This window comes from Emys orbicularis, chromosome 22 (assembly GCF_028017835.1).
Source record: "Emys orbicularis isolate rEmyOrb1 chromosome 22, rEmyOrb1.hap1, whole genome shotgun sequence".
In the NCBI taxonomy this organism is placed as follows: Eukaryota; Metazoa; Chordata; order Testudines; family Emydidae; genus Emys; species Emys orbicularis.
In genome coordinates, this window is record NC_088704.1 from 16,839,209 (window position 1) to 16,854,248 (window position 15,040).

At 44.9% G+C, this 15,040-nt stretch overlaps 1 protein-coding gene across 1 annotated transcript in view; it reads left to right on the forward strand.

Annotated features, from left to right (window-relative positions):
- Positions 1–15,040, forward strand: part of ATAD3A (ATPase family AAA domain containing 3A) — a 62,143-nt gene that overhangs the window by 13,951 nt on the left and 33,152 nt on the right. The window contains exons 8-10 of the mRNA XM_065421249.1: positions 10,594–10,749; positions 10,902–10,958; positions 11,975–12,100. Coding sequence (XP_065277321.1) covers positions 10,594–10,749; positions 10,902–10,958; positions 11,975–12,100 — 339 coding nt within the window. The remainder of the gene's footprint in view (positions 1–10,593; positions 10,750–10,901; positions 10,959–11,974; positions 12,101–15,040) is intronic.

Consider the following 15,040-nt stretch of genomic DNA (forward strand, 5'->3'; position numbering starts at 1 on the left):
ATGAATGCAGGGCAGCCTGTTCCTGTTGCCATGAAGTTTCCTCTTTAGAATGTTACAAACTGAGCAACATGTCCTGATTTGTAATTTTGAGAAGATACTTTTAGTAGCCCAGCTTGTTAAAATGGACACCTTGCTTGAAAGCCATTTCCACCGTCTGTTCCTCCCTCCCGTTTTATACACAGAGGCTCCTGCGTGGGCTGGTACAAAGGACACATTGTACGGCCACCCCAGTGAAAGCGAGACATGCTTTGAGTGAATCCCTTTGTAGAATGTAGGCTGCATCTGGAGCCTTCAGATCATTTTAAAACTTGCTGTCTGGTGCTTTCAGCTTACAAATTCCTGATCCAGAAACCTCTGCTTTATTGCAGCCTTTGTGCAAAATAACAAGCTCTTGCGTTGTGAACTTGGAGTTTTAAGCTAAACTGTTTATTTCCTCTCAAGCACTCACACCTGTATTTTCTGCCACTTGGAAATCTATGGTAGCAGGATTTGAGGAGTCGGGGTGGGTTGGGAGAGAGAATCAGCCTATCTTGTATCTCAGGGTTTCCCTGACCTAGCCCTGTGTTCTGAGGCCTACTGGCTACCTGCCCCTCCTTATGTGCAATCCCAATGGTTCTACTCAGCTGATTGATGCAGGATATTGTCAGGGATCTCTGTTCTGGAATTCACTTTCCCTGCAGGTCCAAGAGAGCAAGACGGTTTGTTGTTTTTGGGTTGTCACTTACTCAGGCCTTTGTGAGGCATTTGGATACCTTGATGATAGCGACATTATAAGAACGTGAATAGAATTGGAGGGGTTGGATTTAGTGAGTGGGAATGTGGGAGCCTGGACTAATGGTTTGAGATTTCTCTGGGTTTGGGTTTTTTATTTTATCTGTCCATCCCAAAGCTCTGGTGGTGCATATCTTATATTGCAGGTGTGTAATAGTGAAATTCAAGTCTGATATCTCTCTGGCAGGTCTTATTTTCATTTTTGCAGCCTATAATAGTGACTTAACCGAGTTCTGTGATGCACTAATAATAATTGCCATGTGTCAAAGTAGAAGATCTGTGCCTGAGGTCACGTGTTATGGTCTAGATATTGGTTGTGGGTAGAGCCTCTTTACAGAGGGGTTGCTGGAAAAGGCAACGGGTTTCTCGCCTTCCCTTGTGGATTCCTTCCAACACATCTGTAAATTGAGATAAATTGAATGCTGAGGTCCTCCCGCTATTTTATGAATCTGAGGTTATTTTGAGCCCTCCAGGCCTGTTACACACACTTAAAGTGAGTAAAATTAAATGGTGTTCATATTCTATTTGCCCTTGAGCCCTTGGTTTGACCTTGTCATTCACTTTGAGAAAAGTCGTGTGTTTGCTGGCTCTAAAAGCAATTGCTGCCTCCTGCTTTTTTCCCCTCTCTAGCTGGAGCTGCTTTGGTTTGAATCACCAGCATCTGGCTGTAAGTTAAACATTAAGCTAATTATTCTGTAAACTAATTGTGCTGTTGGGTTCTGGAGCACAGAGCTTGTTACATTTTTCTGGTGTGGTTTGCAGAACTGGCCTTTTCCTCCTGCCTATTCTCCAAACATCTTTCTTTCCAAACTCAAAGCAGTAACCTTTTAAGAACATCAGAATGGCCATACTGGGTCAGACCAATGTTCCATCTAGCCCAGTATCTAGTTTTCCAGTAGTGGCCAGTGCCAGATGGTTCAGAGGGAATGAACAGAGAAATTTATTGAGTGATCCATACCCTGTCATCCAATCCCAGCTTCTGCAGTCAGAGGTTTAGGGACACCCAGAGTATAGTGTTGCATCCCTAACCATTGTGCCTAATAGCCATTGATGGACCTATCCTTCATGAATGTATTTAATTCTTTTTTGAACCCAATTATACTTTTGGCCTTCACAACATCCCCTGGCAACAAGTTCCATGGTTGATTGTGCATTGTGTGAAGAAGTACTTCCTTATGTTTGTTTTAAACCTGCTGCCTATTAATTTTATTGTGTTGACCCCTGGTTCGTGTGTTATGTGAAGGGGTAAATAACACTTCCTTATTCACTTTCTCCACATCATTCATGATTTTATAGGTCACTATCATATCCCCCGCCCCCTTAGTCATCTCTTTTCTAAGCTAAACAATCCAAGTCTTTGTAATTGCTTCTCATACGGAAGCTGCTCCATAGCCCTAAACCATTTTTGTTTTGATTGTTTTCCAATATGCATTACTTTGCACTTATCAGCACTGAATTTCATCTGCTATTTTGTTGCCCTGTCACCCAGTTTTGTAAGGTCCTTTTGTAACTCTTCGTCGTCAGCTTTGGACTTCACTGTCTTGAGTAATTTTGCGTCGTCTGCAAATTTTTCCACATCACTGTTTACCCCTTTTTCGAGATAGTTTATGAATACAGACGCTCCCCAACTTACGCAAGCGTTCTGTTCCGGAACGCCTTGCGTAACTCAAATTTTGCGTAAGTTGGAAATGTATACCCGGCCATTATGCCAAAAAAACAAAAACAAAAAAACTCCTATTTCTAGTTTACGGAACTTTTTCCATAAGTGCGGATTTGCGTAAGTCGGGTTTGCGTAACCCGGGGGGCGTCTGTATGTTGAGTAGCACTGGTCCCAGTACAGATCCTTTACGGACCCTGCTATTTTTCTCTCTCCATTGTGAAAACTGACTGTTTATTCTTACCCTTTGTTTCCTATCTTTTAACCAGTTACTGATCCATGAGAGGACATTCCCTCTTATCCCATGACAGCTTACTTTGCATAAGAGCCTTTGGTGAGGGACCTTGTCAAAGTCTTTCTTAAAGTCTAAGTACACTGTATCCACTGGATCACCCTTGTCCACATCTTTTTTTGACATCCTCAAGAATTCTGACAGATAGGTGAGGCATGATTTCCCTTTACAGAAGTCATGTTGACTGTTCCCCAGCTTACCGTGTTCAACTGTGTGTGTGATAATTCTGTGCTTAACTGTAGTATCAACCAGTTAGCCTGGTACTGAAGTTAGACTTACAGGCTTGTAATTGCCAGGATCGCCTCTGGAGCCTTTTTTAAAAATCGGTGTTACATTAACTATCTGCCAGCCATCTGGTACAGAGGCTGATTTAAGCGATAGGTTATGTACCTCAGTTAATAGTTCTGCAATTTCATCTCAGTTCCTCCAGAACTCTTGGGTGAATACGATCTGGTCCTGGTGACTTATTACTGTTCATTTTATCTCAAATCCTCCCGTGTTAATACCTCAATCTGGAACAGTTCCTCAGATTTGTCACCCACACCTGATCCATTCTCTTTAGGTATCTCCCTCACATCCTCTGCAGTGAAGACTGATGCAAAGAATTCATTTAGCTTTTCTGCAGCAGCCTTCTTTTCCTTGAGTGCTTCTTCAATCATCCCGTGGCCCGTTTGGCAGGCTTTCTGCTTGTGATACACTTTTTAAAAAAAATTGCTGTTAGTTTGTGTGCCTTTTACCGTAAGGTGAGCTGTTCCTAAAATACACTATGTAATGGTGATTAATCTTCTGCTTCCATAGGACCTTCCACCCCAAAGTACTTCATGGATTATATGCATAGGCAGGTGTCAACCCCAGTTCACAGCCTACTATCTAACTGGAAGGGGAAGGGAATTCTGGCCAGGGACACTGAGCCAAACCCCAGCTCTTACAAAAACCATTACTGTCTATCCAGGTGTGTGCGCGCTCTCCCCTCTCCTCCGTGGCACTCACTTTACCTACCTCAACCGGATGAACCGCAGTCAACCCTCCGGAGACATGAACCTTCAAGGTCTCTTTTAACCAGCAGTGCTCTGTAGTAGTTTGGAAGGAAAAAGGCAGATCCAACATGCAACGCCACCATGTTGTCAAGTGCATAGATCAGGAAACTCTGAGATTTGGTTTCTATTTCTGACTGGGCCACTGACTCCATGTTAAGGTCTAGCGCCATGAAAGCGGGACAGTAGCCATCTTTGCAGAGGGCTTTGAGGCCTGAAAGGTGATCGGAGTGTCAAGTCGTAATAATCTGGTGGAGAGTTCTTAGTTAATCTTTAACGTTAACTCTTAAATTGGCAACCTTTATACACCTTGGAACGATTCCTATTCAAGGCACAGCCTTGGCAGCCCGAAGAGTCAGTGTGCATTGTGGCAGAATTTCCACTTGCTGTAATTAACAGTGCATATGATTTTCAGTGGAGAAGATCCTGCACGTGTCATGGCAGATGGAACTTGGGGGCAGAGCAACTGTTGGGGCTTACATGACAAGGAATGCCAAACAACGTTGCCTAAATAAAGGGTTTTGGAAGCCTTCAAGTGCTTTACATCTCTGGGGGCAAGGAGACATGCCCATACACATTGAAGTCTTGTTTGAAGTCTTGCTGTTCTAATCTGTCCCACTTGGAAGCATTATTCTTAGCAACTTACCAGAATGCCCTTCGTGTTGTCTGAAAGGCAGCTGGCCTTACTCTGTCTGACAGGCAACTAGTGCAGAGTAGCTGCCAGCAGGGTTGCTTAGTTTAGTACAAGTTAACCTCAGCATTGTTGAACTGGACACCAGCTGTAACCCGAGGGGAAGTCTCGGGTCTTTCTGCTTCACTTGCTTATTGGTGGGGATATTTTGTGCCCTGTGCTTTCTGAGAACTGTGGTTTTTAACATGATGATTATAACTTCCAAGGTGGTTTCAGTTTTGAAGCTAGTCTTGGGTTCTGAGTGGCTGTTTTCTGTCTGCTGTGCTTCCCCCACCTCCAGCCAGGTGTAGTCTCTGCCAATCCTTGATTGCAGCTGGAGGCTGAGCCTTTGCTGCCATCGTATCAGTTCCCTGCTAGTCTTCCACTCACTAGGTCCTTTTTAAAATGCAGCTCACAGCCCACCTCTGTTGCAGTTCCCCATACTGACACTTACGAGTCCCAGGGCCACCTGTATCTTCAGCCCCATCTACTCATGCCTAGTTGTAACATGTCCGTGTTCTGATGCTGTGCACTCTGAAATGGTTGTATCCGTGATGCATTATGATGACACATTCTCTAATTCCATGCACTGCTTCAGCTGATCACATTTGCCTATTTCATGTTCTTTTCAGGGAAGGTGGGAGTCAATGTATTTGAACTGTTACCATGCAAAAAATTCCCCCTCCTATTTTCATGCTTACTTCTACCAAGCCTGTTCTTTTAAATCAGATGCTTAATATTAAATATGGGAGTAGCCTGCAGAAGCAGAATTTTAACTTTTCTCCACATTCATGACCATGGACAGTTCTTCCCCCGTCACCGCCACCTTCTGCACTGTAGGTGCTGTAACAGCCCTGTTCTAGTAAGGGGCTGTGTAGGTTGAATGTAGAACTACATTCTATTCAGTCTCAACCTCACCTCAGCCTTTCTTATTTCAACCAAACTACCACTGAAGTCAACGAGTGGGTCTCCCAGAAAGAATAGGCAGCTAATTTGAATCAGGCCCTAAGCAAACTGGGCTGGTGAGGCTGATATGAATCTGATGCAGAGAACACTACTGAAAATTGCAATTTCAGTTACATTAGGGCTGTAAGAGGAGACTTTCTGACGAACCACAGCTGTAAACTTTCTTCCACTGTCTTTGAAATGGTATCCTGGCAGATCCTATGAGTTGAGCTGCAAGATCCCTGAGCTTTTCAGTGTAGATAGCGCACACCCCATATTTACAGACAGTGGTATGTGTCTTCTGCCTAGAACTAAGGGAAATGTTCTTTGATCTAAACTGACTGTTGCAGAGGGAAGGAGGGTAGCCTTCAGATGCTGGTTAAACAGAGCTCAGAGGCACTGCACTGGAGCCTGAACCAAAGTTTCTCTGGATGTAATGCTTCTGCTGAAGCACACTCAGGCCAGCCATCCCCATTTCCCTGTACTCCTGAAAAATGCCCTGACCAGACTATAATGGGCAGAAGCCCCTGAGCCACGAGAGAGACAGGGCTGCTGTGAATCCCCCTAGCAGGTCGAACATGTTCATTTTGGATGCATTTCCCCAGAAATCTTAGATGCCAAAGATAAATGGAGTATAGCAGGGCTCCATATATTATTCATTTACAGTCTTTGATATGAAAAAGTGAACAGGCACTTAAAGTCAGCTAGGAATAATGTTTAGAGCTTCCTGTCCTTTTTGAAATAAGAGCAGCGTTAGAGTTGTAGGTAAACCCTGTAATACCAAGAGTTTCCAATGTGGTTAATCACAATGGAAATGGTCTTGATTAACTGAAACTGCTGTCCCAGGTAATTTGATTCCTCCTCCCCACACACACTATTGCGTTTGGATAATCAAGGTGGTACTGGATTGGGTTTTCAGCCCTCTTCATGTATGTATTAGCCCTTCCTAAAAATGTTGCGGTATTCTGTACAGAATGCTATGCTAATACTACTTCAGTGTGCATGGTTTTACTGTAGTGTGTTTATAATGGATTATGTTTATAAGGGTCATTAGACTGAACAGCTCTAGTGGCAAACTTAATCGCAGCTCACTGATCTGCAGCACTGCATGGTAATGTGGATGTAGGTCCGTGCTACTGAACAGTAATACCAGTAGATGAGTGTGTCTTGCCGTTTAGTATTGGGAGCTCGACTATGTTAAGTGTGATAGGACTAGAGTGATGCATAGCTGGTGAAAATCTAAAGAGCTGTCACTGAATGAATCAATATAATCAGGTAATCATAATCAGGGCTTTGGAGTGGAGCCCAGAGCTGGAGCGCGGAGCAGCTCTGGAGCAGTGGAGCTGCAGGTTTTTGCCTGGAGCTGGAGCGGAGCCGGAGCACAGATCCCAAGCCCTGATCACAATGCTTATGTTTTGGGCTTAAAAAGTTCTCTGGTCATTGGGCCAAAACAAGAACAACAGGGCAAGATGAGTTTCCTCCTCTCCTCCTCAGTGGCACTCACTCTATCTACCTCCGCAGTCTCCAAACAAAATTTTATGGTTTTCTCCAAAAAGATGCTGCACACCACACACCTGTCCACGTCAGGACATCATTTTTACCGTCTCTCTGATTAACTCTGTCCCTTTGTTTTTATAACACCTCTGTATCGGCCTGTCTGTCCAGAGGCCATTAATCGTCTGATTAGTAAGTGATACCAAAAGGGCTCTGAGCCACCATCGGTTGTAAACCCTCAAGTTGCTCTTCACTTACATGGCATTTACAGTGCAGTTAGTGTAAAAGGTCTAGCTGGCGTGGCTAGGGACTTTAGCACCTACCAGATTTCTATGCACTATAGAGATGAGGAGTCTGGTCCTGCTGACAAGGAACCTTGAAAAGAGCAGTCCTAAGAAGGGCGGGCAGCTAATATGTAACTTTCTAGCTCCTTGCCTTTTTTCCTTGCACCCCTGTTTCCTGAATTGTTGGTATCTCCCGTCATATTTTATGTGCTATCTCTGACCTCATTTTGACAGGTGATGAATTGCGTGTGTATGTTCATCTGAAAACCGCTGCCCTTAGCCCTCAGTAGCAAGCAGAATTCAGACATTTGTCATAGCCTCTTCATCCCAAGAAGTAGTTTCTGGGGGGGGCACCAGCACAGCACACAGTTGCATTCTTGTCCAGAGGAGACTTAAAAATAACTCACCCCACGGTATAGTAATGCTGCCATACTCTAGAGAGCTGGGAGCCAAGCTTCCCCTAAGGGAAATACTCGTTTGACCAGGTTTGGTTTGAAAAGGTTCAGCCCTGAAATTATAGGAGTGCAGATGAATTATTAGTCTTGTGGTTCTATGATGGTGGATATTTCTGCCTTCCCGAAATTCCTGTGCAGTTTTGGTTGGATACACTACTCCCCTCCTAGACTTTTGTTTCATGTTGCTATGTGCTGATATATGGTTCCACCCCAGGGTTACTGCATTTCAGTGGTGGGTGAAGTGATTTGTGTATATGGGTCAAGATTTTCAAAAGTGGCTTTAATTTTGGGTGCCCAACTTGACGCACTTGAAAGGGGCCAGATTTTCAACCTGTATGCTCAGCGTTTCCTAAAAGTCAGGCCATTTTAAGGAGACTCATACAGGACACTCAGAACCATAGTTCGTTAAAACAGCTAAGGATTCTGTTGGCTGGAAGATCATTGTTCCCTCATGCAGTAATGCTCCAGGAACACCATGGGGCTGTGACACTTTCCCCAGATTGGTCCATAAGTGAGTAATTTAAGGAGACTTTAAAATCTAGAAATAGGACTAGCTTTCTGCAGCACAACTCTGACCCCCTTTCTCTCCCCCTTTGTGCCACATTGGCGCCTGTGGTGTTTGGAATTTGTCGTTTTTCCTGTTCAAAGCATTTTGCTGCACAGTAACTAGTGGGGTTTTCTCTGCACTCAATTCATGTAGTAATTATTGGTTTTAAGAGTTCAGCTGGACACTAAAATGGCTGTTGAAGGAAGTTTATTTACAGGCTGCTTGTCAAAGCAGCTGCTGATGGTGTTAAAACGGCCTATGGGTAACTCACCTTACTGAGTGAAGCTTTCTTCCTGGCAGCTTTCCTGGTGGGGGCAGTTCATCCTAATTAAAGCTGGTTTCATTTAGAGCAAATAAAGCCAAATTGGTTGGAAGAGGGATTGGTTGGCAGAGATGGGGAGGGTGAAGCAGGCACCACTTCTCCATCCTGTTTGCCCCCTCGTGCCTCCCTGGACTGTTGCCAAGGGGATTGGGATTAAAGGTAAAATGCAGAGCCTTCAGTGTTCTATCACTCAGGGCTGTGTGGCTTTGGCACAGTAGTTTGCTGGTCGTTGTAAAGACTGGGGTTAAAGATTTGTATAGCAAACTCGGAGCAGGCCAATAATCAGCTGTTGACTGGCAGCTTGAATGCAGAAGCAGAGAACCTCTGCATCTAAGGATAAAGGAGATGCCCCAACCCCCCACCCTTTGAAAGGAAGGGAATGGAAGAAGGGGAAGGATTTTTGTGACTATCCCAAAATTATTTTACAGGGGCCATGAGGGAGAGGTGCTCGATCTAACCCGGCAACCCTAGTCTGCAGCTGTACCTTCACTTAGTTCAGCATGCAATGATTCAGAATTGTGGCTGTGGTAAAGTGACATTGAATTTGGCAGTTCCATGCTTACCTGCTTCTGGTGCGATTTCAAGCCATATCCGCTCCCTTCACTGACGGGTTTTTCTCCTGTCAACCGCTCTGGGTAATCCTGTCCACATGAGGGAACAGCCTGGTGTTGGCCCATGCGTAGCTGAGGGGCTGCTAAATAGAGGAGATATGGGGCACTTGGGCTTTTCCCCTTTGTTTCCTTAAATTGGATTTTTCTTAACTTGAAAACTGGGAGCCTGATCTCTAATGTGCCTTTTGGGAAGCTCAGTCTGAGCTTCTGGGAACTGTCCTCTACCATACAGCTCTCCAACTGCCACCAAAGCAGTACCAATCAAAGACCGACAGCAGAGTATGGTGTGCTGATGGGACGTGGCCTCCGTAGGATAAAGTGCTGAAATATTAAAGCACCTTCCTTTCCTGAGAGCTCTGTTCAGAATAACACACATCAAGGATTTTTTTCCAGCCGACCAAGCTGCCCTCGTGCCACTAGCAAACGTTCACTCATCTGTAACCTCGTTTTGTTTCCTTTAACCAAATTTTCCACCATCGGTAGGAAGCACTCTGTGAAAGAGCCAAGCTGTGAAGCTGGCCTCGACGGCCCCTTTGGTCAAGGGAGGTTACTGCCAGTGGGAGCCTCGGTCATTCTGGGATTTACTCTGATTTCCCAGCTGTGCTCAGAGTTTCTCCTCTATGGAAATCCTTCTCAAGTATTTAAAGGAACTTGCTCAGATTTATTTATTTTTTTAAATCCTCTTGTCTTGCAAGTAACATTCTAAATGATTGAAACTGGGGCTGGAACATTTTCAAAATGTGTTAGGCGCTTCATGGAACAAATGAAGGGCACCCGTACCCTAGCCTGAAGAACTTGCAGCCCAGTGCACTCTTAGGTTGGGCAATGGAGAGAGACGGGTCTGTTTCTTTTCTGTTTACAGTGAGTTTCTAACACTGTTGCAGTACGTGCAAACCTTACCGGTGGTCTAAGAGAACGTCCATGCACACTTTTATGGAAACAGTTCTGTTGGTCTTCAGGTTTTGTGGCTGCTTGTTTTTCAGTTAAACCTACATGTGGGGCCAGATTTGACATAGATTATTAATTGGTGATTTTGTGATGGTCAAGGATGCCCTGTCCATTAATTCAAAGGAAGGACCACTGAAAAATCCCTTCTTAATACAGAGCAATCACATACTGGTAGTTATTAGAGGTGCACTTTACTTTCTGTACACTAGCACATAAATATGAATCCGATCATTACTCTACAATTCATAGAATACACAAAGATAAACAGAATTAGCAACTAATGCAGCTTGAGGATGCATTTAATTTTCCGTTTTGTTTGTCAAAATTTTGATTAACCAAGTCGGAAACAAAACAGATTATTTTGCATCTACCTCCATTATAACACCGTTCCGTTTACAGTGTGAGATGCATAGATCTGTGCTTTAACACCCTTCCACCAGGATGCAGGTGGACAAGCCCTCCATACAGCCTTGAGTGTCACCTGCCAATAGGAGAGACTCCAGTTTGTCATTCTAGCATTGCCTTGCAAAGGAAGTTGATCAGAATCTTCCCCTCTTCTCCAGGTGGCAGGTCTGACCCTGCTGGCAGTGGGGATTTACACGGCCAAGAACGCTACTGGGGTTGCAGGGCGGTACATAGAAGCTCGTCTGGGCAAGCCCTCCCTGGTGCGAGAGACCTCGCGCATTACTGTCCTGGAGGCACTCAAGCATCCCATCAAGGTAAATGCCTTCTTTCCTTTGGCTCGCTGTTAGCTGGACACAGCTTGTGCTAGTCCTGCTCTAGGGGACTGGCAGTGCGATGTCGAGAACCCCACACTTAGTGCTCATATTTGCATAATGTGTTTGGTTTTTAATGAATTTCTCCTTCTCAGGTTGGCAAGCGTCTTACCAGCAAGGCTCAAGATGCTCTTGAAGGAGTTGTTCTCAGCGTGAGTACCGGCTTTTGCTATCTCAAACCAGCCAGGATCTTGGTGTCTAAATATCAAAGGTTCTCTCCTTGCTTTCATTTTAAATTCTGTTACAGTTCAGTAATACTGGAAATGTAGCACTCTTGGAGCACCCAGAGTGTAATAAGCTTCCATGTTCAGCATGGAACACATTAAACACCCTGCTAAACTTTGATCCCTCTGTACAGAGCAGTTGGAAGTCTTAGGTCAGCGTGATTTTTCTCCTTAGTCAGCATGTTAATGTGGCAATATAGTCTGTCCAAATTCTACATGTCGTCTCTAATCTGTGAACTGTTACTGCTCTGACATCCACAGTTAGGCCAGAGAACCAAGGAACATATGCCTTTGACTTTGAACACCATCTGAATGGCTATCAATCCACTCATCAGGACTGACTTTGCACATTTGTTTCTGAATTTAATTTCTTAATATCAGGTGAATTAAAGGGCTTTTTTTCGAGACTGTTACCACAAAACAAAAGTGTCTGTAGGAATATCTGCCTCTGTATTTCTCAGAATGTAAGAATATGTATAAGAAATTCATTCACTCCCACTTACATGGAAGATTTATTACTACCAATAGTTTTGCTTCTAACTTGGCTTGTTACATCCCTTCCCCCTCTCGTCCCTTCTTGTAGGTAATTCATGGAAAATAAGCTCCTAGAGCATCCATAGTAGGGTAGATTCTGAAATGTTCATATCCATTATCGGTCCCCAAAATTATTATTCTTAGCTAAAGCTTTGCTCATTGTGGCTTGAATTTGAAGGAATTATAACTTGAAATACAATAAATCCTGAAGCAGGAGGAGGAACTACTCAAGTCCAAGCCAATAAGCTGCAGCAATTCAGGCTAAGAACTCATCAGACCTGAGACTCCAACCCTGCTCTCTGCAGACAGTATTGACAGCCATCTGCCTATACCAGTGTGTGACGCAGAGACCAGCTCTGGGTATCTGATATGTTGTCTGTTTCCCAAACTTTACTTTTCTCCTCTTGCAGCCCAAGCTGGAGGAGCGGGTGAGAGACATTGCCATAGCAACACGAAATACAAGAAACAACAAAAGTTTGTACAGGAATATCCTTATGTATGGCCCGCCTGGTACTGGGAAGACTCTCTTTGCCAAGGTAAGGCCCTGCCAAGATCCTGACGGCCCAGCTGTTGTGGATTTTCAAGGAATACCCTACAATGTTATAACTAGACCTCTCTGGGCTGCAAGCAACTGCTGTAGCTTTGCCGAGCCCTGATGTTTGTTTGTGTGTGTAGTGGGGTTCTGGGGCGCTGAGGGAGGAAGAAGGGGCATCTACCTTATAGCGCTGTGCTCTGTGCTCCAGGCTAGCCAGTCCAGTGGCTTGAATTCTAGTGTTCAGCCTAGAGAGAGAAATTGTTCCCTCTGGATTGGCTGATGGCATGAAACAGCCTGTGTGCGCCACTTGGCAGACATGACTTGTGAAATGCCAACGCGAGCCCTGGTATCTCATTTCCGCCTCTGTTAATCACATTTGACTCATAAGCAGGGGCTATCCTGTTGCTTATTAACTCATAGGGGGAGGGAGCAGGAGGGCTGGATAAGTAGGAATTGTTCTGTGTGTGCTTCTCTCTTATGTAGTGTGGATTTGACTCTGACAAACAGCACACAACTTTCACGCAGAAGTTCTGAGAGGTGGAAAGGCCTCATTTAACTTAGATAATGGATTTCACTTTTGCTCTCGAAGCCCCAGAAAAAGCTTTCGCCCAACCCTGATAGCTGTTGGCTTATGACCCAATGCAGGAAAGTTTAGATACCTTCCAAACTTTTTTTTTTAATGTGTTGTTCTAATTCAGGATATTCTTATCCATATAAACATCCAGTCCTTCCTGAATCCTGCTATACTCTTGGGCTCAGTGATCTCTTGTGGCAATGAGTTCCACAGGCCAATCGTGGTGTGGAAAAGTCATTCCTTTTCAGTCTTGAATTTGCCACCTTTTTTCATTGACTTATTCCTGTGTTAAGAGCATCCATGTTGTGAAAAGCATTGTATGGGTCATGGAGACTGAATTAGCATCTTGCCTCTCGAGGCTAGCCCTCAGGTTTGGAGTTGACATATTGATGGAAAAGAGGAGATGTTATGTCTTGAACTGTCTCCACCCTTGCTGACCGGCTGTTTGTAGAAACAAAAGCTTTCAAGGATTCCTGAGAACCTTTCACAAGCATTACATTTAGTTGCAGGGAGAGGCAGCATTATCGCAGCTAGAGCTGTGCTTTCATTAGCCTGTTACACCACCAGATAGTCCATTACTCCTGTTTGGATCGTCTGTCTCTCTTGAATAACAGTGGTGGTGGCACACAATATGTTGTATGGCACTGAATCTACACCCTGCTGCCAGCCAGAATTCACCAGCCCCTCGGTGCAGAGACCCCATGCACTTACTCATTCTTTGGTCTTTAGGCGGTGGTGTGGAGCACAGCTGACGCTCAGGTCTTACACAGGCGTGCTACAACTAAAATACGGGTGGATAGCTACTGAGTGGGGGAGCTGCAGCACAGGCTTTGTAAACCTTCCTAAATAGCAAAGTGAGATGCTGCCAGTACCATAGGAAATTAGCTACTGTTAGAATTCATCTGCTCATCTGAACATCAATGGTGTAAAGTCTAATTATGGATCAGCTGACTTGACCTCTGAGAAGAACAAGTGTAGACCAAACATGACTCTAGTGTAAAGGGACATAGGCTACCGGCATCATTATTTAACAATTTGATGGGAGGAAAGCATCAGTTTCTTGTGATTTACTCTAAGGAAATATGTCCTGCTCTTGTTGGTCTCTTGCCATCCCAAGCATCTGTGCTCCCATGAATGGGAGGTGGGGAGAGAAGTCTGCACCCCACCTTGATGGTCACTTCCCCATTACGCCCTCCTGCATATTTTCTTTGAGCACGTGTGTATGGCAGTGTGTGCTGTCGGGCCCCGCTTGTACTCGGGGACACCATCCCTGGGAATTCAGTGCCCCCTTGGGCTTTCCAGTACTTAAAAAACTGGTGGCCAAATAAGGAAAGTCAGAGGACTCTGCAGGCTACTGAACTCTCAGGGCTGCTCCTTCTGTTGTAGAAATGTGCTCTCCAAACCAGGTCTGATGTCCGTGTGGAATCATGCCTAGATTTTGTGATTTTTAAAATATTGAAATGTGTGTGTTTTTTCCCTGTTCGGATACAATTCTTAAGGTATTAAATGAGTCTTCTAGTTTCAGTGTCCTGTAATTTTCGTCACCTTATTCTCCCCAACAAGAGTGGAAGGCACTGGTCAGTTAAGATGGCTGTCCTTGAAAAGTGCGAGCTAATTAGCCCTGGACACGGAAGTCCACTCTGCACAGGACAGATACAGCCCAACCAGCAGCAGTGGCTGTTTGCCCGCACTGCCTCATTGATCTCCTTCAATCCTGGCCTCTAGCGGCCACTGGATTTCTGTTTCCATAGCCCATTTGATCACTGGCCAGTTGTGGTGGCATGGATGGCTTTTGTGATGTGGCTACTGATCCACCAGGAAAGAGGCTGAAAACCACTGACTTGTCCCACAGCATCAGCATTAGCATTCAGATAGGCTTTAACAGAAAACAAAGCAGCTACATGGACTCGGTCTTCAGTGAACACTAAAAGATGGCAGCGTGGAGCAACGTGACAGGGTTTTCTGCCTCCTGCAGTGTAGGGTTCCATGGGTCAACAGTCTGTTAAGTAGCTGTGCCGGATGGCAGGATGTGAACACCGGAGATGTGGCTCTGAGCTCCCAGCACTGTCAGCCTGATTCAGAACACTTTTAACATTTAGCAGCAGGAGCTGGGTGATTTTAATGGACAAAGCAAAGCTTTTTTCCCCTGCCTCCTGCCGCCCAGCAATTAATTGGTCCTGTTCAGCTAAGCATGTTTCACTGGAGATGGGAAGATGTTAATGGCGTATGTAGCTGTGGCTGCACAAACTGGCTTGTTCACTTTGACCTTCAGACAACTTCCCTTTAGCTGATTCGGCAGAACTGGGTGGCAAGGACTGCGCTGGCGATTTGGTTCTTTTCTCAGTCCAGCCTGCTGGCCACGGCAGG